Source organism: Onychostoma macrolepis, chromosome 15 (assembly GCF_012432095.1).
Source record: "Onychostoma macrolepis isolate SWU-2019 chromosome 15, ASM1243209v1, whole genome shotgun sequence".
NCBI classification, from domain to species: domain Eukaryota; kingdom Metazoa; phylum Chordata; class Actinopteri; order Cypriniformes; family Cyprinidae; genus Onychostoma; species Onychostoma macrolepis.
The window spans coordinates 12,486,113-12,514,109 of NC_081169.1; the positions used below are offsets into that span (position 1 = coordinate 12,486,113).

The 27,997-nt window shown below is 36.4% G+C and overlaps 3 protein-coding genes across 4 annotated transcripts in view; 2 read left to right on the plus strand and 1 right to left on the minus strand.

Annotated features, from left to right (window-relative positions):
- Positions 1 to 868: 868 nt before the first annotated feature.
- tubd1 (tubulin, delta 1) lies at positions 869 to 6,475 on the minus strand. 2 transcript variants are annotated; one of them, XM_058744651.1, is made up of 9 exons: positions 6,284 to 6,475; positions 6,023 to 6,159; positions 5,795 to 5,942; positions 5,509 to 5,725; positions 2,812 to 3,043; positions 2,561 to 2,725; positions 2,275 to 2,415; positions 1,200 to 1,383; positions 871 to 1,118 (listed from the first exon to the last, which is right to left on the minus strand). In XM_058744651.1, the coding sequence occupies exons 3-9, from the start codon at positions 5,911 to 5,913 to the stop codon at positions 1,016 to 1,018; spliced, it is 1,161 nt and encodes a 386-aa protein (XP_058600634.1). In that variant the 5' UTR covers positions 5,914 to 5,942; positions 6,023 to 6,159; positions 6,284 to 6,475; the 3' UTR covers positions 871 to 1,015. The 2 variants fall into 2 exon arrangements, with proteins under 2 accessions (XP_058600633.1, XP_058600634.1); XM_058744650.1 differs by having other exon boundaries at positions 869 to 1,118; positions 6,023 to 6,475.
- A 2,020-nt stretch (positions 6,476 to 8,495) lies between these two features.
- On the plus strand, positions 8,496 to 17,538 carry rps6kb1b (ribosomal protein S6 kinase b, polypeptide 1b). Its single transcript, XM_058745263.1, has 15 exons — positions 8,496 to 8,694; positions 9,394 to 9,437; positions 9,979 to 10,099; positions 10,923 to 10,991; positions 11,074 to 11,221; positions 11,594 to 11,651; positions 11,879 to 11,979; positions 12,077 to 12,167; positions 12,317 to 12,407; positions 14,520 to 14,627; positions 14,739 to 14,801; positions 16,089 to 16,166; positions 16,259 to 16,366; positions 16,459 to 16,571; positions 16,648 to 17,538. Exons 1-15 carry the CDS (start codon positions 8,626 to 8,628, stop codon positions 16,892 to 16,894), a joined length of 1,509 nt encoding a protein of 502 aa, XP_058601246.1. The 5' UTR covers positions 8,496 to 8,625; the 3' UTR covers positions 16,895 to 17,538.
- A 6,893-nt stretch (positions 17,539 to 24,431) lies between these two features.
- The window catches only part of snx19b (sorting nexin 19b), a 34,747-nt gene continuing 31,181 nt past the window's right edge, over positions 24,432 to 27,997 (plus strand). Inside the window, exons 1-2 of the mRNA XM_058745098.1 lie at positions 24,432 to 24,570; positions 25,240 to 26,836. Coding sequence (XP_058601081.1) covers positions 25,259 to 26,836 — 1,578 coding nt within the window. The 5' untranslated portion in view covers positions 24,432 to 24,570; positions 25,240 to 25,258. The remainder of the gene's footprint in view (positions 24,571 to 25,239; positions 26,837 to 27,997) is intronic.

Here is a 27,997-nt window from a genome sequence, read left to right on the forward strand (position 1 = left end):
TTCAGACTCTGTAACTGACAGGAGGCTGATGCTGTCAAACTCGCTGTCTGAGAGGATGTGTATCGGTGTATATACGGTAGATACTGTGGAGAATGAGTAATGGAACCGTGTCAGATAGTTAAATATCGATATCAAAATATAGATATTTATGATAACGCTACCATGTAGTTTGTTTCTCCAAACTTTGAGTCCATAAATCACGCTGTGCTCCCTCACTGTCCGATCAGCTGCTCTTCACCTGCTGCAGCGGCGGCTTTTCCCGGGACCCGGTTCCGTTATCAGGGCTTTTATTGGTCCGTTTACGATCGGATATCTTTATTGGCTACTGAAGTTTCGTGAAAGGTTTGAATATCAATTCAAATTGTGGGCGTACTCAGTAACGAGCTATGATTTTAAAAGTAATGAAGTAGATTATTTTGCTTAATTTGTACTTAAGTACAAGTAAAAGTACAGCTTTAAAAATATACTCAAAAAAGTACAAGTACCCGAAAAAAACTACTCAATTACAGTAACGTGAGTAGTTGTAATTCGTTACCTCCACCACTGAAACCTAACAGACATTTAATTCACAGTCCAGAGATTGTTTTGGTAGGGTCTGTGCAATGATCTAATCAGCTGCATTTTTTTTCTTGGTATCTCTGATGATATATCACATTCAGTATTTGCCCTGCTGATGGTCATAAATATAGCGAATGAGCTGGAAAATTCAAATGACTGAAACAGATGAATATGAACAAATTAAAGTAAGAAAAGGTGGAGAAGGGGTGGGTGGGGTGAGGGGAGGGGATGACAATTACTTTACATAGCGAGATTAGATGAACATACTTTTATTTCATTATTTTCAAATAATACAGAAAATATATTTACAGCTTTGAAAGAGAAATAAATATTTGTATTACAAAATGATGAATTTAACTGCCCTATATTAACAAATTTCTCCAGTGGCAGGAAAGGCACATCATATGAAATTAGTATTGTCACAATCTTCATGATGAGCTGTGCTTGATCAGGTAAATCAGAGGTGTGTGTAGCTGGAGATGATCTGTTCTAGTGCTGTAAAACTGTCCAGAAAATCCTCCTCGGAGATTCCAAACTTTATATACTGATGAACATAGGCCCTACAGGGAGGGAGGGGGATCAGTAAAAAAAAAAAAAAAATACAAAATTTTGTCCAATATTTATGTTACTGTATTTCTTACCTTGATGCAAACATATTCCAAGCCTTCCTGACTATATTGTCCAGGGGTTTCAAAAGTGACTGGCTGTTACTGACCAAAGTGGCGGACTTTTCATATCCATTGAAGGCGACAGGAGAGGTCCATGTGCTGAAAATATTTTCTGTTTTAAGCCACGGCACATATAATGCAGGATCCTTAAAGCCATCTGTTGATTGAATTAATTAGTGTGTTAGTTTTCTATAATTTAAAAAAAAGTTAAAATGCTGTTCCAATTGCAAGAACATGTTTTCTGATAAAAGCTTGCATGTACACTACTTCATGTCTCTAGCTAGCGTGCTATATATATATTTTTTAAAATTGGCAGAGGATGAAAAAAAAGATAACATACAATGCCTGAGCCACAGTCCGGCATCATTTAACACAATCCCTTCAATTTAACGAAGACGTACAGCAGCTTAAATCAATTGTGTGTACACACACACACACACACACACACACACAAACAAACACTACTTACAAAACAATACATTGTATAATTCTTTGAAAACATGTAAGTATCCACACTTTTTGAAAGAACATACACTAAAATTAAGACAACTCTGACAAGTTAAACTTGAAAAAAAAAAATAAATAAATAAATACATTTCTGGTTTAAAATTTTAACAAACAATTTGCCTTGAGGTTAAACAAACTGATTTTGAAACAAATAAACAGTAAAACAAAGAAAAATAATAATTCTTCAAAATTCAGCACTATTTCTATTTATTTATTTTCCTAAATGGTTGAAGGTTTCTATTAAAAATGAATGTTAAAGGGATTGTTCACCCAAAACTGAAAATTCTTTCATCATTTGCTCATTTTCCTGTCATTCCAAACTTGTATGAGTTTCTTTCTTCTGAACAAATGTTAGTTGTTGGTTATCTACTAATTACCATAGTACAGAAAAAAATACTATGGAAGTCAATAGGGAGCAGCAACTGTTTGGTTACACACAATCTTCAAAATATCTTCTTTTGTGTTCAACAGAAGAAAAAAACAAGTTTGAGAGTGTGAACAATCTATTTAATGAATGACAGTATATCGGAGATCGGTTTACCTGTAACTGCAGTAGAGACATCTTTCCCACGTAGTATTAGAATATTGGCAAGTGATAAATTGAAATTTTTATGCCTGCTGTTAGTCGCACTCTCTCCTCCAGATGTGACCTCTGATGGGGCGCTTACTGTCCAGTCAATTCCTTTAAGAAAGAGTGCTTTAGTTCCACACAACCATTATGTAGAGTAGACAATCAACAAAGCAATAGTTTGCATTTCTTCTATTACGTGTCATTTATAAAACATCCTTCCTAATATTACAAGGATGTGTGACATCACAGCACTCACCCTCCTCCATCCTAGCGCTGGCGATGAGCATTTGACGTAAATGCTTGAGCAACCCTGGCCAGTTAAACACACTATAGGCCAGAGACGTGCTGGACATCTGAGGAATGTTACACAAGCTGAGCAGTTTGTACTCAGGGTGACACACCAAAGAAGTCAGTAATTCCCCTGCAGACAGCAGATAAACATTGGTAAAGGAGTGCAATTTTGACTAATGACTGTCTGAAATTGGAGGTGAACTGAGTCATTTGTACCTATGGGGTTTGTGCTGTAATGGCAGGGTGAATCAGCGGTATAAGCGGGCTGAAGTACGCTGGCCAGCTGGTGAGCGATCACCTTATTAACGTCACTGATGGAGATGTGTTTGATGTTCATCAGCTGGCTGCAGATTTTGTGCACAGTGTCGTTCTCGTGAACCAGAATAGCATCAGAGAGCTGGTATAGGTTTGACAGTGTCAGCACAGAGTTGTAGTTTTGCACAATCACCTGGAAAGGCAAAACAACATAAACAGTGAATAGTGACAGTGTAAGGACGAATAATAAAATGTTGTAAAAAACACATGTACCAGGTTTATAGAAATGTACTCTTTGTATTAATGCCGTTTTAAAACTTTTAATCCACTAAAGGCACACCACTGATGAAATGTGGTAAAAAAACAAACTAATACAGGTGCTGGTCATATAATTAGAATATCATCAAAAAGTTGATTTATTTCACTAATTCCATTCAAAAAGTGAAACTTGTATATTATATTCATTCATTACACACAGACTGATATATTTCAAATGTTTATTTATTTTAATTTTGATGATTAGAGCTTACAGCTCATGAAAGTCAAAAATCAGACTTTAAAAATCAGAAATTACTTAAGACCAATACGAAGAAAGGATTTTTAGAAATCTTGGCCAACTGAAAAGTATGAAAATGAAAAGTATGAGCATGTACAGCACTCAATACTTAGTTGGGGCTCCTTTTGCCTGAATTACTGCAGCAATGCGGCGTGGCATGGAGTCGATCAGTCTGTGGCACTGCTCAGGTGTTATGAGAGCCCAGGTTGCTCTGATATAGTGATGGGAAGTTCGGATCATTTTACTGACTCGGACCTTTGAGTCTCGTTCAGCAAAATGAACGAATCTTTTTGATTTGTCCTTTTTGATTTGTCCTTTTTGAACGACTCAAACCCGAAGACTCGGGAGGTGAACGAATCAATTCTCTTTCCGGCTCTGACTGCATAGGTTAGTGTATGAGGCTGTCACGTGATGAACGAACGACTCAAACCCGAGGACTCGAAACAGGTGAACTAATTCCATTACAGAACCTATAGGATGTTGCGCATGCGCGACTGAACGAATCACTCCCTGAGACGACTCGTTCTTCCCGAGTCACATTAAAGATTCGTTCAAAAAGAACGAATCGTTCAAGAACGACCCATTACTACTCTGATAGTGGCCTTCAGCTCATCTGCATTGTTGGATCTGGTGTCTCTCATCTTCCTCTTGACAATACCCCATATATTCTCTACGGGGTTCAGGTCAGGCGAGTTTGCTGGCCAATCAAGCACAGTAACACTATGGTCATTGAACCAGCTTTTGGTACCTTTGGCAGTGTGGGCAGGTGCCAAGTCCTGCTGGAAAATGAAATCAGCATCTCCATAAAGCTTGTCAGCAGAAGGAAGCATGAAGTGCTCTAAAATTTCCTGGTAGATGGCTGCGTTGACTGTGGACATCAGAAAACACAGTGGACCAACACCAGCAGATGACATGGCAGCCCAAATCATCACTGACTGTGGAAACTTCACACTGGACTTCAAGCAACATGGATTCTGTGCCTCTCCACTCTTCCTTCAGACTCTGGGACCTTGATTTCCAAATGAAATGTAAAATTTACTTTCATCTGAAAAGAGGACTTTGGACCACTGAGCAACAGTCCAGTTCTTTTTCTCCACAGCCCAGGAAAGATGCTTCTGACGTTGTCTCTGGTTCAGAAGTGGCTTGGTAGCCCTTTTCCTGAAGACGTCTGAGTGTGGTGACTCTTGATGCACTGACTCCAGCTTCAGTTCTCTCCTTGTGAACCTCTTCCAAGTGTTTGAATCAGCTTTGCTTGACTGTATTCTCAAGCTTGCGGTCATCCCTGTTGCTTGTGCACCTTTTACTACCCAAATGCTTCCTTCCAGTCAACTTTGCATTTAATATGCTTTGATACAGCACTCTGTAAACAGCCACACCTTTCAGTAATGACTCTTTGTGGAGGGTGTCAATGTTCGTCTTCTGGATCATTGCCAAGTCAGCAGTCTTCCCCATTATTGTGGTTTCAAAGAACAAGAGATACCCAGAATTTATACTGTAGGGATGGTCATTTATTCAAACTCAAATGTAAATATTCTAATATTTTGAGATACTGATTTTTGACTTTCATGAGCTGTAAGCTCTAATCATCAAAATTGAAAGAAATAAACATTTGAAATATATCAGTCTGTGTGTAATGAATGAATATAATATACAAGTTTCACTTTTTGAATGGAATTAGTGAAATAAATCAACTTTTTGATGATATTCTAATTATATGACCAGTACCTGTAGATACCTCACCAGTTGATTAATCACAGCACAATAAGGTTTTTGTATTACATGTTTTCTAGAGTGTTATGTTTATATATGCAAATGAGGAATTTCGGGACACCATGAATTATGGAAGTGTAGTTGTTTTTCACCCGAGTATTTTAATTAGGCTTTTTTCTTCATTGTTTTTACTTAATGAGCACAAAAAATATCTATATGAATTTTAGTTCAGAAATTAAAAATGTGTTCATAATAGAAGCGGTGTACTCGAATGAATTTTAAGCCACTTTTTAATAAGTTAAATCCACACACACAAAAAACAAGTCATATCATTGACCCTACTGCTTCGGTATCATTTAATTTTATACTTAAAAATACAAAAATCTCACTACCTCGCCAGCTCCATATGGCCATGTTACTTGATTGAGGATGAAGGAATTGGGATATAAGTCCCTCAAACATTGAGTGATGTAGGTTCCCACACCAGAACCGGTGCCGCCTGCAACACTCATCATGGTGAAAATCCCAGCCAGACGATCACAGCGCTCCATCTCCATCCGAACCAGATCCTCCACAGCCTCTTCATGACGTGGTCCATGAACACAGAACCTTCAGAGAACAACAATTAAAGCTCAAACCAACACATGTAAAGCTCAAACCAAGAGCGGACCTTCTTACCCATTCGCCCAATTGTTTCCAGAGCCCTGCTTCTGGGAGAAATGTGCTTTGTCTCCATATCTCCATCTTCCAGATTTTGAAGCCTTGGCTATTGCTTGAGAGATAACTTTGGGCTCCATATCAACAAGTACTGACCGCGCCACAAGTTCTGTTAAACATAAACATGAAGAACCTAATAAATATCAAATATTACAGTGGTATTAGCAAATCTGAGTGAGTTGAGCCCACCTCCAGTAGATCTCTCATAAAAGAACCTCTCATCACTGCATTGCTTGTACTTCTTTCTGTTTGGTCCATTGGAATCATCGCTAATGACATTAAAGAGCTCGTGTCCTATCTGATTCCCACACTGACCCAACTGTAAGCTTACAACCGACATATCGATCGACGTTAAGCATTAAACGACACGACAAAAGCTTGGAAACCACATCATGACAGCACTGTGTAATAAATACACAACTCCCGAACCTGTAGCTATAGCAACGTTACCTTCTCCAGGAGACGACAGTACAGACAGACTGGAGGTCAGTTTACTGTGTGGAGAGTCAATATAACCGCACAATGTCAACTAACATTAAGTCACTACTTTTGAAAACTTTTACAAAGTAAAAGCAGAGCATTGGCGTGCACAGTCGAAGGCGGGTGCATGTTTGTAAGCGTCGGAACTGATGCATGATGGGAGCTGAGAGTTGAAAATCTGTCCAACCATCAGATGGCGCACAAAACATACTTTTCGCGGGCTTTCTTGTTCCACGAATATCACGAAAACGTGCCTAGATCATCAGAAAGAAATAAAGAAAGATATCTAGATAGATAGATAATATTTTTACACAAAATATATGCATATACACCATATTGCCAAAAGTATTGGGACACCCCCTTCTTTAGAACAGAAAAAGGCACTTCCAAAACTGTTGCATCAAAGATGGAAACATAATTCATGTATTTAAAAATTGTATTTCCATCTCTGTTGCAACAGTTTGGAAGTGTCTAAAATGACTGCACCCATATGTACAAGTCATTGGTGTTTGGTGACGAGTTTTTGTCTCAAGATCTGCATTTAAAGTCACACCAGAGGTGTTCAGCTGGCTTTCTGCAGACCAGTCAAGTTCTTCCACACTGACTCAATCAATCATTTCTATTTAAACCTTGCCTTATACACAGAGGCTCTGCCATGTTAGAATAGAAAAGGGTCCTGTCCAAACTGTTGCTTTAAAATTAGAAGCACACAATTCCCTAGAATATCATTATATGCTTAAACATTAAGATTTGTACTCATGGAAATTACTAGTCAAACCTGTTCATTAGAAGGGTTTTGGCAATATATATATATATATATATATATTTATATTTATGTTAAGAACATTTTCCTCAAATTCTTTTTACTTTGCGGTGATTCTCATTACTTCAGATTTGACTGTAAGTGCAACAAATAATATCATGATGTATATTTTACAATTTAAATAATAAGTATTTTTTCATATTTTTTTTTCATATTGCATTGTTTAAGCATATTTCATATTTATTATAATTAATGTATTTAAATTTAAAGAAATGTGGGAACAAATTGACTAATAGATTAATTTCGGGGAATATCAATCAATCGATCAATCAATCAATAACATTGATAAAAATGGATTTCCTTCACGTGCACAAAGAAAGTGTATTCTATTGCAATTATTTTGTGCGATGTTTTTAAAAAAATAAATAGCCTAAATTAATACAAAGTAATTTCAAGTTCTATGATACAACACAATATAAAACATTTAGAATTCCTTTTTATTTTATGTATTTATTGTATTCTGATATTATTTTGATTATTATTTTTTACATACAACGTGTATGTAGGCTATATGTAAATTATTTTATATATATATATATATATATATATATATATATATATATATAAAACATAAAACATAATTACAACCGTGTTAAAATGGTAAAAGTATAAAGAGCACAATTATGACTTTAAATGACGTTGGAGAAGTTCTAATATCAATGGTATAATAATATCATACAATATCAGTATTGTAATAAATATATAGAGCAGTGGGGTTGCTTTCATAAACTAAAGCTATTAAAATTATGTTTGTGGATTGAAAAGAACTGTAAATAAAATATATGATTTATAAATATAAAAACTCAAAGATAGAAATATATCAAGTTGAAGCATTGAAATTACTAACTATAAAACTATTTAGATCAGTGTTGCTATTTAGGTTTAATTAATTTTTATTTCAGTTTATGTTTACTAAAACCAAAGTAAAATGAATTCAATCTTAATAGTATTTAAAACTAACAAAAACTAATAAAAACATAACAAAATTAACTTAAAATATAAAAAATCTATAATATATATATATATATATATATATATATATATATATATATATATATACATATATAAATATAATAAAAAGCTATAATACTATACACATAATACGAAAATAATATATTTTTACATAAAACAATACAAAAACAAAAACATAAGAATTTTTTCAAAACGTAAATAACATAAAAATAATATTTAAAAATATAATATTTACACTATATACATAATATTATAATATAATATATTATAATTATATATAATATTGTATTATAATATTATTTATATACTTATTGATCGCTTTTTATTCTGGTACACTTTTTGACAGTTACACGCATGAAACCGGTTTAAAGTCCAGCGCGAGTATTTCCCGCATTCCTCCGCGCGGGGGTGTCAGATCGCGTCATGCCGGTCATGGCGACGGTGCGTTCATGTCCATGAGGCGGGAAGCGCGAGCTCCACACGCGGTTTGAAGTGATCCCAGACAGCGAAATCAACGATGGCTGGCGTTTTCGACATCGATCTGGACCAGCCAGAGGAAAATGTCTCCGATGATGAGCTGGAGGAGGTAACGGACTGTCGCTGTTTTGAAGTGAACAGCACGCGGGAGTGTACCACCCCGAGCAGAGTGCAGGCCTGAGGCCCGAGGAACTGCTTTATGTTATGCTAACAGGCTAACACGGTTACCCTACAGTGTGTTTTATGTACTGAATGACTGATATTCTGTCTGTCAGCACGTGTGTCACAGATATTTGAGTTTTACATTCTGAAATATGTTTTATATGCAGTAGTCAATGATACGAGCTGGAGATAATAGGGTTGTATGTGAGCTTACTACTTGGCAGTACAGTACAGTACAGTACAGTTATGGCAATTTAAAGGGCTGCATGTATGCGTTTCCTTTCACATCGAAACTTGCAATGCAGCATACCTTAGATGTACATGATTATACGTAAATTTTTGCATGCATGTTGCTTAAAATTATTTATTGACTTCGCTTATATGCATTTTTTTTTATTTACGAGGATCAGTCAATTAGGAGTTGCAAGACCATAGATGGTGCATGTCACCTTATGGGATCTCTGGGAATAGTATTGCGAAATCCGACCCCTTACGTTTTCATGTTCAGACTAGAAGTGCTGCCAACTGTTGCCTCGTAACGTTATCTTCTCGTGCAATGATTATCTCTCCACCCAACATAACTCTGTTTACTGTTGCAGGGAATTGAGCATTTATTGATTATGCATTTCACACTTATTTTCTGCAGGCTCAGATCAATGACATCATGGATCAGTGCAGTGGCTTTGAGTTGTAAGTATCTGTAGTGGTTGCAATACAAAATTCAGTTTTTTATTTTTATTTTAAATGATTAAAATAATTATTCCTAGACATTCTTAAAAAAATAAACAGCATCAATATTCGGTCCCACTTTATATTAGGTGGCCTTAACTACTATGTACTTACTATTAAATTTATCATTTGGTACAATGCACTTATTGTGTACATGTTCTTACATTGTACTTATATTGTTAATAATACCTTTATGTAATGACATATGCAATTAATTTCTGTAATTACATTTATAATTACACTGTTGAGCCATCCCTTACACCTTAACCCACTCTTAAACCTACCCATACCACCAAACCTGTCCCTAACGTTACCCGTATCCCTCCTCAATAGCAGTAGAAGTGTTTTGCAATACAATATGAACACAATAAGTACATTGTACTTATTTTTGATGTAAGTACATAGTAATTAAGGCCACTTAATATAAAGTGTGACCCAGTATTCTAATGCAGATGAGAGGAATAATGCACATTATCACTTTATTTCTGGTTTATTATTACAGTAACATGGACGACTGTGAGAAGATTGAGATATCAGAGGACAATGTGAACCAAGGCACAGAGAACATCCGTCCTGAGTGCTTTGAGCTTCTCCGTGTGTTGGGAAAAGGAGGTTATGGAAAGGTATTATTTTTTAATTTATTTAATGTAGCATATTCTAATATTTTCATTTTATTTATTTATTTTCAAGCACTTTTCACACTATACCATAGCCACAAAGCGCTTAATAATGTAGGGAACACAATTACAACATCACAGTACATTGCAAAAAAACCTATGTTAAAATGTTAAAGAGCACAAATATGACTTTAAATGACGTTGGAGAAGTTATAATATCAGTGGGTATAACAATATACAATATCAGTATTGTCATATCAAATAAACTAAAACTATTAAAATATGTTTGCGGATTGAAATAAACTATAAATAAAAACATGTAAATATAAAAACTCAAAGAAAGAAATATATCAAGTTGAAGCATTGAAATTACTAACTATAAAACTCTTTAAATCAGTGTTACTATTTAGGTTTAATTTATTTTTGTTTCAATTTTAGATTACTAAAACCAAAATAAAATTAATTAAACCTTAATAGTAATATTTAAAAATAACAAAACTAATAAAAACATAACAAAATTAACTTAAAATATAAAAAGTAAAAATCTAAACATTAATAAAAATATTTTATACATAAATCTGAAATAACATTGTGGAGCAGTATTCCATTTGAACAAGTCTGGGCTTGACTTTAACTCTTTCTTTGTTTTTTGTATTTTTATATAATTTCCTTGGTTTTACTATTTTTTATTTTTTTTTAATTCCTTGTTTTTATTGTTGTGATTTATTTTTTAATGACTATTTCACTTCCTTTTATGTAAAGAACTTTGAATTACCACTGTGTATGAAATGTGCTATATAAATAAACTTGCCTTGCCTTGCCTTTGTAGGTTTTCCAGGTTCGAAAAGTATCTGGTGCAGGATTAGGAAAAATATTTGCAATGAAAGTCTTAAAAAAGGTTAAGCAAATTCCTTTAATTTGAATTCATTCATTTACATTTGTGGCAGTGTCTCAATGTCACTCTATTCTGCTGCTTGTAGGCTATGATTGTACGCAACGCCAAGGACACAGCGCATACTAAAGCAGAGAGGAACATCTTAGAGGAAGTCAAGCATCCTTTCATCGTTGATCTAATCTATGCCTTTCAGACGGGCGGCAAGCTTTACCTCATCCTTGAATACCTAAGTGGTTCGTGAATCAAGAACAACCTTTGTCTCAGAGATGGATAACTACTCATTCTTTCTGCTGTGCTCCTGTTGCTGCGGAGTTGCTAGGGAATACATTCTGCCCTTGGAGGCATTCCTTCTGTGAAATTTTACTTTTTTTTTGCATAGTGGGAATTTATTTAAACATTTTATGAAATTGATAAAAAACTAAATTATGCAATGCATTAAAAGCATTTTTTTTTTTTTTTTACTAAGTTTGAAATACTTTTTTTTTATTTCTGTGCTGAAATGGTAAATTTGCAGTGTGTGATGGTTTGAGAGAAGATATAGTGAAGCTTTACTATAAGTCCATCTGTGCTTTCTCTTGTGGTTAAAAACTTTTTTTCTTTTGCAGGTGGGGAGCTTTTCATGCAGCTTGAGCGAGAGGGGATTTTCATGGAGGACACGGCCTGGTAAGAAAGGGCGATTTTGATCAGTTTTGTGACTTTTAAAGAATAAATTTGCTACATTAAAACTGAATTATGATTAGCTCTTTAAATGTAGTGTTTGATTGAAGTGTCAACTTTTTAAACAATTTTCAAGAACACACGAACACCGACACATGCATAAAATAGGCCTTACATTCAACATGAGATGAACAAAGATAATCAGAATGATGCTCAGGGCTTTTTACATGCAGCTTTTACTTGGCTGAAATCTCTATGGCTCTCGGACACCTGCATCAGAAAGGCATTATCTACAGAGATCTCAAACCTGAGAACATCATGCTCAATAACCAAGGTTTGACTGCTGCTTTTTGTAGTTTAGAAAAGACTAAATCTGAAGATGAACTGAGAAATCTTTAATTCTAATAATCTGTTTTTTTATCTTATGACAGGACATGTAAAACTGACTGATTTCGGGCTGTGTAAGGAGTCAATTCATGACGGCACAGTGACACATACTTTCTGTGGCACTATTGAATACATGTGAGACATTTAAAGAAACCTTTACATCCTTGTGATGTCCAAGTTGCTAATTTCCTGTTTTGCAAATGTCTCTCTTCATTGTCTGACGTGCCCGTGTGACATGCATTTAGATGAATTCTACAGTAGTGTGAGACGTTTCTTTATTTCAGGGCTCCAGAGATCCTCATGAGAAGCGGACACAATCGGGCTGTTGACTGGTGGAGTCTGGGGGCTTTGATGTATGACATGTTAACTGGAGCAGTGAGTATAAACATCTTGAGAACTTTTCATAGTGCAGTGTCGAGGTCTTCACGTTGGACCTGAGGACCCGGGATCCGGGACCCGTACGGGTCTATATTTTAAATGGTCAGCCGGGTCCGGGTCGGGTCCCAATCTATTACTTCGGGTCCCGGGTCTTTTTAACATTGTGTGTAATACCCGAGTCGATCGGAGAACACCGCACCCACCAGAGATCATGCGTGTGTTTTATAACTTGCAGTTTGTAAAATCAGGATGAGAAAACTGTGAGCAGGAAATAAGGTGGATGAAAAAAAACATGCGTTACCTCAGCCGCTAGAAGCAGAGCGCGGGCGGAGTTAATGTAGTACTGCAAGCGGACAGTGATCATGGATTCCTTCATGAGTGATGTGAAAAAAAACAAAACTGTTTTTTTTTTTTTTTTTACACTTTACTGCGTGTAAAGTGTAACAAACTTCTAATTCTGTGCATTTTTTGCTAAAAAAAAAATAAAAAATTGCTCCGAGTCTTTATTACAACCAGCAGAAAGTATCGTTATTGTAGCGTAAACGCAACAGTCGAAGTTGACTCAAGGTGGGAAAAAACTATAAAGTTGCATTAGTCTTCTGTCTCCGTGACAGCAAGTAGACTTTTAAAGCTGGAATAATGAGTGGATTAAGAAGGCTCTTTCAGAAGGCAAGAGAGAGGAACAGCCTAACGTGGATGGACATTTATTGGATTGTGTGCATCACAGTCAGGTAGAGGGCTACTAACAGTAGTTAAGGCAAAAAGGTATTATTTTTTTTTTCGTAACTTGTTTATTTACTTAATAGCATTTGCTGTGCAAAATGTGCCGATCGGGACGGGTGCAGTCGGGTCTGTGTCTTTCCAGCCGGGTTCGGATCCAACTTTCGAATAATGGTTGGGTCCGGGTAGTACATTTGAGGCATTTCTCGGGTCTGCACAGTTTCGGGTCCCACTTTCAAATAAAATATGGGTCCGGGTCGGTTCCGTGCAGCACATTTACAAATTTTTGGACCTGTGAAGACCTCTAGTGCAGTGCACTATAGCTTGCAATACTTCAATTTGGGTTTTGTATTTACGTTCTGGAATTTATGTTTCAGAATTAATGTCAACAATCAGTTTCTGAACTTGACTAATTTTTTTAATTTTATTGGTCTTAATTTAATTCAGGGTTCGTACAAGGTGGTTAAAATGCTTGAAGTACTTGAATTTGACTTTTTGAAATTGAAGTCCTGGAAAAACCTTGAAACAGCCATGTTTTTGAGAAGGTACTTGACAAATGGCTAGACACAATAGATACTGTCAGGACCTCCCGCTGGAGATCCTGCAATCCACAAGAAGTTCCCGAGGAGTACTGTTATTCTAAATGTATGGACCATTTGGTTCACACCTTTACAGACAGTTCCTGTTGATTGCATCTGTGACACAGTTACAATGTAAATGCATCTGACTAAAGATACACAATCTTTCAATAATAATATGGTTTGATAAGTGAAATCTGCTTAAAGTCCTGGAATTTCATTTTACAGTTTCTGTACGAACCCTGTTAATTAATTAATTTTTATTTATTTTATTTTTGAAAGTTTATTGATTACTTAAATCAGCTAGTTTTTTTAGGCAACACACCATCTAGGAGCAAGGAGTCCATGAGAATTTTTTATTTGTTTTTTTTCAACAACAATGTGTGCTCTTAAAGTTTTTTTTTTTTTTTTTTTTCTCAAAATTTGTTATTCATATTCCCTAAATGTAATAGAATTTAATGCTGATTTCTAAAGACTGGTCAAGACTTCTTTTTTTTTTTTAAGCTCATCAGAATAGTTTTCTAAATAAATTTCAACAATTAAAATATATTTTCAATATAATTATTTTAGTGTAACGGCAATGTGTAAGCCAGTTTAATTTTGAAATTAATAATTGTCACAAAACTATTGCACTTAACATATATTTTTAGCCATAATAAAATACAGTTAACTTTATATTTGTCTGCAAGGTCTCTCACAATGGTGTTACTGTATTTGTGGTTCTTAGCATCAAAAAGTTTGTTAACCCTTGATCCAGTCAATTTAGAAGTAAAAAAAAAAAAAAAATTATACATAATTCTTTCCATTCTAGCCCCCATTTACAGGAGAGAACCGGAAAAAAACCATTGACAAAATTCTTAAATGCAAACTGAACCTCCCACCCTACCTCACACAAGAAGCCAGGGACCTTCTCAAAAGGGTAGGTGTACACCTATTTTATTTTTCCCACTAATACACTTATTTTGTGTTGTGTAATTGATGTTTTAAGTCCCTTTTTGTCATTTTGTAATAATAATTTTACTGTGTTCAGCTACTGAAAAGAAGTGCCTCATCTCGGCTTGGGGCTGGACCTGGAGATGCTACAGAAGTACAGGTCTGTTTTCATCAACATTAATGTTAATGTCAACATCTTAACCCTGTAAAGCCTGACGTGAAATAATAGTCCAAAAAAAACTTTTGATATTTAGAAAAAATATTGCAGTTGCTGTGAACCCAAGTTGCTTTCATCTGGTAAGTGTTCGTCTTGAACTATTGCCAAGAATATATAAGCTATTCTTATTAGTGGTCAACCAATATATCGCCAAGGCCGATATATCGGCCGATATTTGGCAATTTTTCAAATATCGGCCAATCAGTTTTTCTGTTTGGCCGATGCGTTACTTTTCATTTTGACGGCATGACGGACTTTTATTTTGACGGCGCTGAGAACGGCAGCACCTGAACACACAGTGCTCACATTCTCCCTCTTGTCAAGCCCTTGTTCGCTGTCGTCGTTAACAGTTCTGTATAATACGGATAGAAGTCTGTCTAATAATCAGATAGAACTGTTAAACAAAGGAATTAAAAGGTATACAAAAAAGTATTACAATGACTGCTTTTATATTATTAGTAATAGAAAGGCAAACATTATAATACTTTCTCATCTTCAGCATTCAGCATATGCGCATTTATATCATTTAAGCAAATCTTTGAATGACTAATGAACATTTAATTTCACAAGCCTTGCAAAATTAGTCATCCAGCTGTGAGATCTTATAAAGTGTGCATTTGTAACCTGCATGATCGCGTGTTCTCTGCGTGACGGTCGATCCGTGTGAATTGAATGCGGACTGGAGGAGAGTTCAGCTTCACTGGAGATGCGCGATTGACGAACTTTAAACTCATGACTTCAAATTATGCTGTGCTTTATGCTTTTGCCCACTGCCATATTCATGTCATTTTCACTGTGTTCTATATGTAAAATGAGTGTTACCTTGGCTTTATTTGGGGGGGAAAAAAAAATTCTGAAAAAAACACTAATTCTTATTTACTGTATAAAAATCTGTAAAGATTTCAAAGCATAAAGACATGCATCCCATGACCTGAAAAGAAAGTTATACTTGAAGACCTTTTACTTGTTAAAAAAGCATAAACTGTCAATCAGATGGAAGAAGGCATGTAGTAGATTGTGTACAACAGGTTTTTCAGCAAGTTTTGATCATATTGATAATTCCCAGGCCTTAAAAATGTGTGTATCAAATGAAAAATAGGCTTTATAGGGTGAAGATTGTCTTTCACTATTGATTTTCTGGTGGTTTAAATGTTTACCCAGACTTCAGAATTCAGAAAGAAGTGCTGGGCTTTAGTTTGTGATTTTACTTAGCTTGAATTTGTCTTCTAGACTCATCCCTTCTTCCGACACGTTAATTGGGATGACCTTCTCGCGCGTAAAGTAGAACCACCATTCAAGCCTTTCTTGGTAACTATAGTCACTTTTTGTGGTGTGTTCCGTCATCTTATGGTTTAATTGAGTATATACGAATTACTTGACCCATTGTCTAATTTTGACAGCAATCTGCTGACGATGTGAGCCAGTTTGATTCAAAGTTCACCAGCCAGACTCCCGTTGACAGTCCTGATGACTCCACACTGAGCGAAAGTGCAAATCAGGTCTTTTTGGTAAGTCAGCCAAGTCATGATTTCACCGTCCTGCTTATCTGTTTAGATAAAATTTTCTGGGCTTTCCTTATCTTTTCTTCTAATTCTTGCAGGGTTTTACCTATGTAGCTCCATCTGTGTTGGAAAATATAAAGGAAAAGTTCTCATTTGAGCCAAAAATTCGTTCACCTCGCCGGTTTTTGGGAAGCCCTCGCACGCCTGTCAGGTAATCACAGTTTTTGCCTTTTAAATGTCACATTTTTAAAAATCAAATTAAAAACCATTTGTATCCCGTCTTTCAGCCCGATTAAGTTCTCAGGAGATTGTTGGCCACGAGGTCCCATTTTGACCGGATCCTCCACCCTCCAGTCCCCCACAGAACTCGCTATGGAAGTGTCCACCATGGATCAGATGGAGGTCCAGGCTAGTTCCGAGGCCACCGCCCCACTTCCCATCCGGCAACCCACTGGCTCCAACGTGGGCCAGTTTAAGCAGCAGGCCTACCCCGTGATCTCCAAAAGGCCAGAGCATCTACGTATGAACCTATGACCATTAGTCCAACTTAGAGTTTTCCTTTGCTTTCTCTATTTCTTTTATATGGACACTTGGGGAGAAGAAAGGTTCCCACCGTCACTACCATCTGCTATATACTGTCCTTCACATCTGATGAGCATGTGTCTTTCACTGAGTTTGAGAAACTGCTGCAGTTCCTCGCATCCCAAAACCTCAGAGCACATTCTTAGATGATTCCTGTCATTACATATCAAATGGACTATCAGGATCGGGCCTTTTTTTGGATTATCAGCTTTTTTTACATGATTTTACCATAAAAGGAACATCAAACAAACAAAAAAAGATTAAAAAAAAAAAAGACACCATTTGCAAATGTGCAGATGAGTTGATGATCCCTGCAAGATGATCAAGTGATGTTGAGGAATTTCTTCCAGTGGGATGCTTTGAGTTTTTACAGTATTTCCGAGGAAAGCTGAATCGCTTTCCAGCTGTTAAACAATTGTACAAATCATTGTGGATTGCAGAATGAGATGCGTTTGTGGGAGTTTCGCTCAACGGAGGTTCGAACCCTGACTTAAGTCTTATACAGTTTTAAATGAGTGTATCCCACAGTGCTGTATAGATGATGGATAAATACACGAGCCTCAATAAAAACAAATATGTTGACTTTTGAAACTTTATTATGTGCTGGGTTTTCAAATTAAGTTGGAGAGTTTGTGATTTCACAAAAGGATGTGCATTAGAAAATCATGCATTCATACAAAACGCTACCATTCAAATGTTTGGGGACGGTGTAGTTTTTAATTGTTTTTAAAGATATTTCTTAGGCTAATCAAAGCTGCATTTATTTGATCAAAAATACAGTAAACGGTAACATTGTGGAATATTATTACTGTTTTCTATTTGAATATATTTTCATGTAATTTATTCTGCTAATTGTGAAATTTTTAGCATCATTACTTCTGTCTTCAGTGTCACATGATGTTCTAATATGCTGATATTATCAACGTTGAGAACAAACAATGATACAAATACGTTTTTTTTTTTAGAACATTTATTTGAAAAATCTTTAACATTCTAAAAGTCTTTGCTATCACTTTTGATCAATTTAATGTGTTTTTGCTGAATATAAGTATTAATTTCTTAAAAAAAAAAAACTTAGATGCCAAATTTTAGAATTGTAGTATACAGTCATGGCCAAAAATATTGGCACCCTTGGTAAATATTATCAAAGAAGGCTGTGAAAATTAATCTGCATTGTTAATCCTTTTAATCTCTTCTTTAAAAAAATCACAAAAATCTAACCTTTCATTGGATAATAAGAATTTTAAAAATGGGGGGGAAATATTATAAAATAAATGTTTTTCTCTAATACACATTTGGCCACAATTAATGGCACCCTTTTGTTCAATACTTTTTGAAACCTCCATTTTCCAGTTTAACAGCTCTAAATTTTCTCCTATAATGCCTGATGAGGTCAGAGAACACCTGACAAGAGATCAGAGACCATTCCTTCATCCAGAATCACTCCAGACCCTTTAGATTCACAGCTCCATGTTGGTGCTTCTTCTCTTCAGTTCACCCCACTCATTTTCTATAGGGTTCAGGTCAGAGGACTGGAATGGCCAGCAGAAGCTTGGTTTTGTGCTCAGTGACCCATTTTTGTGTTGTTTTTGAGGTTTGTGTTTGGATTATTGTACGGTTGGAAGATCCAAACATGGCCCATTATAAGATTTCTAACAGAGTCAGTCACTTATTGATTTTTTTATCTGTTGGTATTTGATAGAATCCATGATGCCATGCGTCTAAACAAGATGTCCAGGACCTCCAGCAGAAATATAGGCCCACAACATCAAAAATACAGCAGTATATTTCATTGTACACATGGGGTACTTTTTTATCCCTGTGTTCACCAAACCCATCTTGAGTGTTTGCTGCTAAAAAGCTCAGTTTTTAGTTTCATCTGACCATAGAAGCCAGTCCCATTTGAAGTTCCAGTCGTGTCTGATAACTGAATATGCTGGAGTTTGTTTTTGGATGAGGTAGGAGAATTTTTCTTGAAACCCTCCCAAACAACATGTGGTGATGTAGGTGCTGTTGACAATTTTTTTGTTTAAAGCTTTTCTGACCCCGAGACTCAACTATTTTCTGCAATTCTCCAGCTGTGGTCCTTGGAGAGTCTTTAGCCACTCAAACTCTCCTTCTCACTGTGCATTAGGACGATATAGACACACGTCCTCTTCCAGGCAGTTTCATAACATTTTATGTTGATTGGAAATTCTTAATTATTGCCCTGATGGTGGAAATGGGAATTTTCACTGCTCTAGCTCTTTTCTTAAAGCCACTTCACTAATTTATGAAGCTCAATTATCTTTTGCTGCACATAAGAAATATATTCTTTGGTTTTTCTCATTGTGATGGATGATTAAGGGAATTTGGGCTTTGTTTTCCCTCCTATTTATATTTCTGTGAAACGGGAAGCCATGGCTGGATAATTTCATGTTCATAATCACCCTGGAGTGCTCAAAATTGTGAATATGAATGGGAATTCATATACATTGAGAGATATTATACTCGTAAGAATTTCTAGGGGTGCCAATAATTGTGTCCAACGTGTATTTGAGAAAAACATGTATTTCATAATGATATTTCCCCCCATTTTAAATTCTTATTATCCAATGAAAGGTTAGATTTTTGTGAATTGTTTAAAATCAAAATCAAAAGGATTAACAATGCAGATTAATTTTTGTTCATATTTACCAAGGGTGCTGATATTTTTGGCCATGACTGTACATAAGGAAATATATGAATCTGCAATGATCGCTTTTTCAGTCTTATGCCTTTTTAATCAAATTCAGAAAAGACTGACACTTTACAATAAGGTTAAACGCATTTTTTAGTTGATAACGTCTTTTTTATGAATTTTTATGACTAATATGAATAATGTTTATGTAAAGTATGACAAAAAGATTATATAAAAATGTTTTGTAGATCAGTGGTTAACTTTTTTTTTTATTTTTAACTCCAAGGTCCCTCCATTGTCCTCAACAGTATTTGATTTAGTTTTTTTCAAAGTTCAAAAATATTTTTACTGACAATTTACAATTGACAACATACTTCAGAGCTTGGCTTAACTAGAAAAATGTATTTTTAATATGAAGTGCCCATGGAGTTGAATAGTCCGTGACTTTTCAAGGTCTATAAATCACACTTTTAAAACTAAATCTCATATATCCACGTTTGGCTAGTTTTAATGCTGGTTTTGTCTTACTCAAGTCATTTTGAGGCCCTTTGGTTGAGAAACACTGGTGTTCCTGATGCTCTCTGCAACACACTTTATGTGTACAACTAGGTTCTATCTTTTCAAATACAGATGAGCAATGTCTGATATTAATGATATTTAGCTGGTATAAATCATTTGGATATGAACGCTCATGCAGATGCAGATACGTTTAAATATTTTTCCCCTTAGGATGCAGTTCTTGTGCAACATGTCTGTAAGATGTCCATAAGGGCGAACTCAAATATTGGTTTATGAGGCAATATAATGTTAAAACATTTTTGTGTCCAGTCAGCAGAGAGGACACACATCAACATCGTCTATGTTTTATCTGGTGGTAACATTTGTGTTTAATAGCTCTGTGTTTATAAGGATGTATTACTATATCACTTCTGTGCTCTTGCTAACATAAGCAGCTTGTCTGAGCCAATCAGAATTATCGGCACTGTAGGTCACTTTCCAGCTGGACCGAGTCCAAATGGCATTGACTGGCTGGTTCAATGAGTTCTGAAAGAAAAGTGGCCCGGTTTACCTGAATTCACCCTAGCCATGTCAAGTCTAGTAATATTTATGCTTTTTCAGCAACAGCTGTGTTGTTGCTTTGAATGCTTTCTTCGAGAATCATGTGGATGGCTGATGGGGAATTCTTGGTTGCATACAAATGTGTATTTAAATTTTGAATGTTGTTTGCCCTGTCTATTAGAGGAAGTACAATATCGGGGGAAACATTAATGGTATTTGCATATGACAAACAATATGGTTGTCTCATCTGTGTTTTCCAGGGGATTCCCTAAAATTTACAGCATAACGGAAATAACTGTCTGTCTCTGAGGAAACAGATGTTGAACATCAGTTGCAGCAGGACTAACAGTTTTAGCAGCACTGGATGATTCATCCATGTTAAGAACAGGCAGCTGGGGCTGCTTTTGCTTTCAAACTTGTGATGTGGTACGGCAACGTGAGGTCTAACGGCTTGATGTAGTTTTTATTTGACTATATATTTTTTATAACTAGTGTAGTTTTTCTATTACACTACACTCTTAAAAATAAAGGTTCTTTATTGGCATCAATGGTTCTATGAAGAACCTTGAACATCCATGGAACCTTTCAAATGTAGGAAAGGTTCTTTATAGTGGAAAAAGGTTCTTTAGATTTTAAAAATGTTCTTTAAAGTTGATCTTTTAGGAACTGTTCGTTGAAAGGTTCTTTTGGGAGCCAAAAATGTTTTTTCCATGGCATCACTGCAAAAACACCCTTTTGAAACCATTATTTTTAAGAGTATGTATGTACATTGTGGAAAAAAAGTGTGGAAAAAAATTTGAATTATTAATGCATTAAATCTATTATGCACTCAAAGCTGCATTTTTTACTAAATACAGTAAAATAAATAAAAAATAAAAATAAATAATTGTGAAATACTACAATTTAAAATATTACAATGTTCTATAATGTATTAAACATTTATTTTTGTGCTGGCAATGCTGAATTTTCAGAATCTTTAATCCAGTTTTTAGTGTCACGTGATCCTTAAGAAATCGTTCTAATATGCTGATTTGCTGTTCAATTATTATTGGTGCTCAGTTATTAATAATGGTTATTATTTTCAATGTTGAAAGTAGATTTTGCTGCTTGGTATTTTTGTTGAAACCATGATACATCTGTCTATACACATACAGGTGCTGGTCATATAATTAGAATATCATCAAAAAGTTGATTTGTTTCACTAATTCCATTCAAAAAGTGAAACTTGTATATTATATTAATTCATTACACACAGACTGATATATTTCAAATGTTTATTTCTTTTAATTTTGATGATTAGAGCTTACAGCTCATGAAAGTCAAAAATCAGTATCTCAAAATATTAAAATATTTACATTTGAGTTTGAATAAATTACCATCCCTACAGTATAAATTCTGGGTATCTCTTGTTCTTTGAAACCACAATAATGGGGAAGACTGCTGACTTGGCAATGATCCAGAAGACGAACATTGACACTCTCCACAAAGAGGGTAAGTCACAGAAGGTCATTACTGAAAGGTGTGGCTGTTTACAGAGTGCTGTATCAAAGTATATTAAATGCAAAGTTGACTGGAAGGAAGAATTTGGGTAGGAAAAGGTGCACAAGCAACAGGGATGACCGCAAGCTTGAGAATACAGTCAAGCAAAGCTGATTCAAACACTTGGGAGAGCTTCACAAGGAGAGAACTGAAGCTGGAGTCAGTGCATCAAGAGTCACCACGCTCAGACGTCTTCAGGAAAAGGGCTACCAAGCCACTTCTGAACCAGAGACAACGACAGAAGCATCTTACCTGGGCTGTGGAGAAAAAGAACTGGACTGTTGCTCAGTGGTCCAAAGTCCTCTTTTCAGATGAAAGTAAATTTTACATTTCATTTGGAAATCAAGGTCCCAGAGTCTGGAGGAAGAGTGGAGAGGCACAGAATCCATGTTGCTTGAAGTCCAGTGTGAAGTTTCCACAGCCTGTGATGATTTGGGCTGCCATGTCATCTGCTGGTGTTGGTCCACTGTGTTTTCTGATGTCCACAGTCAACGCAGCCATCTACCAGGAAATTTTAGAGCACTTCATGCTTCCTTCTGTTGACAAGCTTTATGGAGATGCTGATTTCATTTTCCAGCAGGACTTGGCACCTGCCCACACTGCCAAAGGTACCAAAAGCTGGTTCAATGACCATAGTGTTACTGTGCTTGATTGGCCAGCAAACTCGCCTGACCTGAACCCCATAGAGAATCTGTGGGGTATTGTCAAGAGGAAGATGAGAGACACCAGACCCAACAATGCAGATGAGCTGAAGGCCACTATCAGAGCAACCTGGGCTCTCATAACACCTGAGCAGTGCCACAGACTGATCGACTCCATGCCACGCCGCATTGCTGCAGTAATTCAGGCAAAAGGAGCCCCAACTAAGTATTGAGTGCTGTACATGCTCATACTTTTCAGTTAGCCAAGATTTCTAAAAATCCTTTCTTTGTATTGGTCTTAAGTAATATTCTAATATTTTGAGATACTGATTTTTGACTTTCATGAGCTGTAAGCTCTAATCATCAAAATGAAAAGAAATAAACATTTGAAATGTATCAGTCTGTGTGTAATGAATGGATATAATATACAAGTTTCACTTTTTGAATGGAATTAGTGAAATAAATCAACTTTTTGATGATATTCTAGTTATATGACCAGCACCTGTATATACAGACAAGTTATGTTTTTTAAAGGGATACTCCACCCCAAAATGAAAATTTCGTCATTAATCACTTACCCCCATGTCGTTCCAAACCCGTAAAAGCAATTTAAGATATTTTGGATGAAAGACTTGTGGCTTGTGACTGTCCCATTGACTGCCAAGTAAATGACATTGTCAAGGCCCAGAAAAGTATGAAAGACATCGTCAGAATAGTCCATCTGCCGTCAGTGGTTCAATCTGAATGTTACGAAGCGATGAGAATACTTTTTTTTATGCAAAGAAAATAAAAATAACGACTTTATTCAACAATTTGTCTCCTCTGCGTCAGCGTAGCGCCATTTTGGAGAATATTCACTGGATGCAAATAGCGTATGCTGTTCTGTGTCAGCCGCACCACACGGATACGCTGTTTTCATTCAAATCAAAGCATAGAAAACGTATCCGTATATTTTGATGATGCTTTCATACTTTTCTGGGCCTTGACAGTGGTATTTACTTGGCAGTCAATGGGACACTCACAAGCCTCCCGGATTTCATCCAAAATATCTTAAATTGTGTTCTGAAGATGAATGAAGCTTTTACGGATTTGGAACGACATGGGGTAAGTGATTAATGACAAAATTTTCATTTTGGGGTGGAGTTACCCTTTAAATTTATTTATTGCATTTATTTGATCATACAGTAAAAATAAACAGCAATTAGAATGATTTCTGAAGGATCGTGTGACACTGAAGATATTAAAATATATTCAAATAGAAAACATAAATTAAATTGCAATAATATTTTACAATATTACTGGTTTTACTATATTTTTAGCTCACATAAATGCAGCCTTGGTGAGGTTTTTTCAAAACAAAAAAACGTAATTAAAAAAACGTCACCTTCATGTCTTTTAGAAAGACGTTTTACTTTCTTCTGTAGAACACAACAGGAGATATGAGCCAGAACGACCGTCTCCCTTTCACTTTTATTATGTGGAAAAAATACAGTGAGAGTTAACGTTGTCTGAGGCTGTCAGGCGCAAGCCGTCTTGTGTTGCAGTAGAGCGCTGCAGGGATCAGTCTGACCTCTAGAGGGCGACAGAACACGGAATGCACTTCACCAGCTGAGGCGGAGGTAACGAGGAAGAAGCTGTCAAAACACTGCAAGGCCGTTCGAGTCGGCATTTAAACATGAATTGGTTATGGTCCAAATTTGCACCTTACATTCATTACATATGCTGTTAAGGTAAGTTCAAGTTTAATTCAATAATATTTTACCGTGACGAGTTTTATTTATTTTTTTAACAATTACGAAACGCCAGCTTGATACCCATCAAAACATACAGCAACGTCATTATATACAGAAGTCACGATGCCCAGATTTGTCAAACTAGTCTTTTCTGTTAACCTTGATCTTTTGTGTGTTTGAATAATATGCATAATATTACAGTATTCAAGTGAATATTATATATAAAATTATATATATAAACAATTGTCATGGTAACCATAGTCTCCTCTAAAGTATTTTCGCTAGTCGTTGTTACTTGTGTGAAACAATATTAATTCAACAATTATGTAATTGTTTAATTTCTTATTTTGATGTCAGTTACTGTCAAGTTACCACAGTTTTAATGCAGTACAGAAACAATGTTCAAATACTAGTCCGTCTATTTGGTTTCTCATGAACAAACTCTTAAAGAGACAGTTCACCCAAAAATGAGTTCAAAAATCAGTTATCCTCACTGATGCATATCTCTGTTGTAGCTCAGTGGTCATCCCTCATGTTCTACCAAAACTAAATGACTTGCTTTCTTCTGTGGAAAATGGATGAAGATATTTGAGAAATGTCCATACAATGGATATCAATGGGAACCTCAATGATTTTGTTGGTCTGTCTCTTTGTTTTCCTTCACAGGAGTACATAAACCTCTGCAATGTCTCAGCCTGAGCATCTCAACGTGAGCCCCTGGGGCTTGTCTGAGTTTTTGGTCCAGAGGAGGCTGCTTGGTTTTGGGGCGCTGCTGGCCTGGATGCTCTTGTTCCACCTGCTGGTCAACGTTTGGCTCCTCTGTGTCTTCACAAGCCTCTTAGTGGTCTTAGGTGGTTGGTTTGGTTCCCAGGCTGTCCTGGATTCAGACAGCGTTGTTCACCTAGAGCGCTTTGTTAGGCTAGAGGAGATCCCGCACAGTGCCGAGAGCGAGCGACAACTGCAAGATGAGATCCAGAAGACAGTCGGCAAGATCATACGCGACTTTGTCACCTCCTGGTACAACACCATTTCCAAAGAAAAAGAGTTTGAGGATGAGGTGCACAATGCCATGATCTCCATGGCATTGGAGCTGAAGGGTCGAGCGACAAGAGTTGACAGGAAAGCTTTATCTCAGAGGGTTTTAGACCTCTCTGGATGCCACCTTCAGTGTTATTTGAGTGCCAAGGAAGCCGTTAAACATCAAGAGGTGGACAAAGATGGAGATCTCTGGGAGGCATACAGCAAACTCTGTCCTCCTCATCCCGCTCTTCAGAGCTCTGCTGTGGAGGTGAATTACGTACGGGCCATTGTGGATCTGCTTCTCCATGTTCTTGTACCTCCTCCACATTTAGAAACCCGAACAGGTAGATTTGTGGTGGGTGAACTTATAATGTGCAACGTTCTGCTGCCTTTAATTGCAAAACTGTCTGACCCGGACTGGCTAAACATGTTGATTGTAAGCATCTTCACTAAATCCAGCGAAACAGCCCCAGAGCCAGAACCAGTAGAGGTTCAAGCTCCACCACAAGTTGTATCTCCTCAAGAAAACACACTTCAAGGGCTTGAAATTCCTTGTGTTCTGACCCTAAAAGTCACCTCAGAGACCCCTTCAGCAATGGAGGCCCCAACACCAGAACTTGCAGCTTATGATGTTATTGACTCCGCTGATCTTTTTTCTCCACACAACCTGGAGGAAGACGAACCACGGTCAACCAAACCGTTTCCGTTGGGTTTTAGCCCCAGGGATTATCTGAGACTCGGTAAACCCAATCCGTTCTATCAAGAAACTGACTCTGATTTGGAATCTCCTCTAACGGATTTCAAGCGAAGCTCCCTAGAATCGCTGGTTCTGATTGGTTCAGAGGAGACCCTTTCTGAAAGACTTGCCGAATGCACCACTCCAGTTGATGCTGTGTTAGACCTCGAGGATGAACTTCCAACTTACACCAGTATGGCAGAGAAGGAGCTATCAGTACATTCCACCGAAGAAGAGCCATCAAGCTTTTGCGCTCTCGAGCCGCTGGAGAAGAGTAACTCGAGTGCAGACCATCCAGGCCTAGTGAACCCCAGTGAGCTGGCTTTGATTGCACCCGTCCAGGCTTCTTCACCCGCTGGGATGGCATCCATGACACCTTTCAACTTCGAGCCCCTCAGCAGCCCAGAGGGTCCGGTCATTATCCAGAACCTCCGCATCACTGGCACCATCACTGCCAAGGAGCACCGAGGAACAGGCTCACATCCTTACACTCTCTACACTGTAAAGGTGAATTGGTTCTCACTTTTCTCGGTTAAATCATGTTAGTTAAGTTATCAAGTTAAGCCTGGAATACACTACACGACTTTTAAAATCTGAACAGATTTTTAAAACACTAGGCATCATACACTTACCGACTATGTAAATAGTGACAAAGGAAAACTGGGCATCATACACTACCAGACTTTAAAGTTGTTCCGATCACAACAAACTCACGCAGAAACGTGCGCCTTGTTGCTAGGAGACGCATGACAAATGAAAACATATGTGTTCTAAAATCGGCTGAAAATATCAAACATGTTTGATATCCTCCGACAGGATAGAATCAAAGTCTGAAGCTAAAAAATCGAAGTCTGTGACCATCATACACCTCACGATTTTCTGTGGAATCTGTCAGCTGTAATCTGCAGTCTGGCTTCGACTTTCCTCAACTAGCGTCAACTTGTTCAGACTGTAAAATTGGAGGGAAATTGGGGCAAAAATCGCGTAGTGTGTTCCAGGCTTAAGTTAAATCGTGGTTGAAGTTTACCAAAATTGGCCGATGTTTGATATTTAATAGTTCACGCTAAATTCTCCTCATTTTACATTTAGATTCCCTTTGCTGTCATCTCACGCACACTTAAAGTTCATCTCTAAAACATGACTAATTTCACTGATAAATATAATCTCTGGCAAATTTTAAAACGTAATATATTGCCTTCCTTTTATCTTATTATTATCAGTATATTATTATTTATGTTAATATAGTCCGAATATAATGTTATAATGTTTCGCTGTCTAAATTCATGTGAAACAGTTAAAAGAGTTGATTTTAGTTTGTAGGATTTATTTGTTGTTAATTTACACAATACTGTATATAATATTAATATTTTACACTTATTGTATATTGAGTATCACATTATTATTATTATTATTATTATTTTAATATATAATAATATAATATTAATATATTATTGTTACTATTATTATTTTACTTAATATTTTAAAATGTTGTTTTAGTAAAAACTATTGATTTTAGTTTCAATTTCAGTGTTTTTTTTTATGAGTTTAGAAAAATTCAAGAATTATTATCTTGACAGAATTTTAATATCAGTCAATCTCTGGAGTGCCTCGACTGTAATTTTAGTCTCTACACTTTTTAATCATGTTTCTGTCTAATTTAACAGTTTC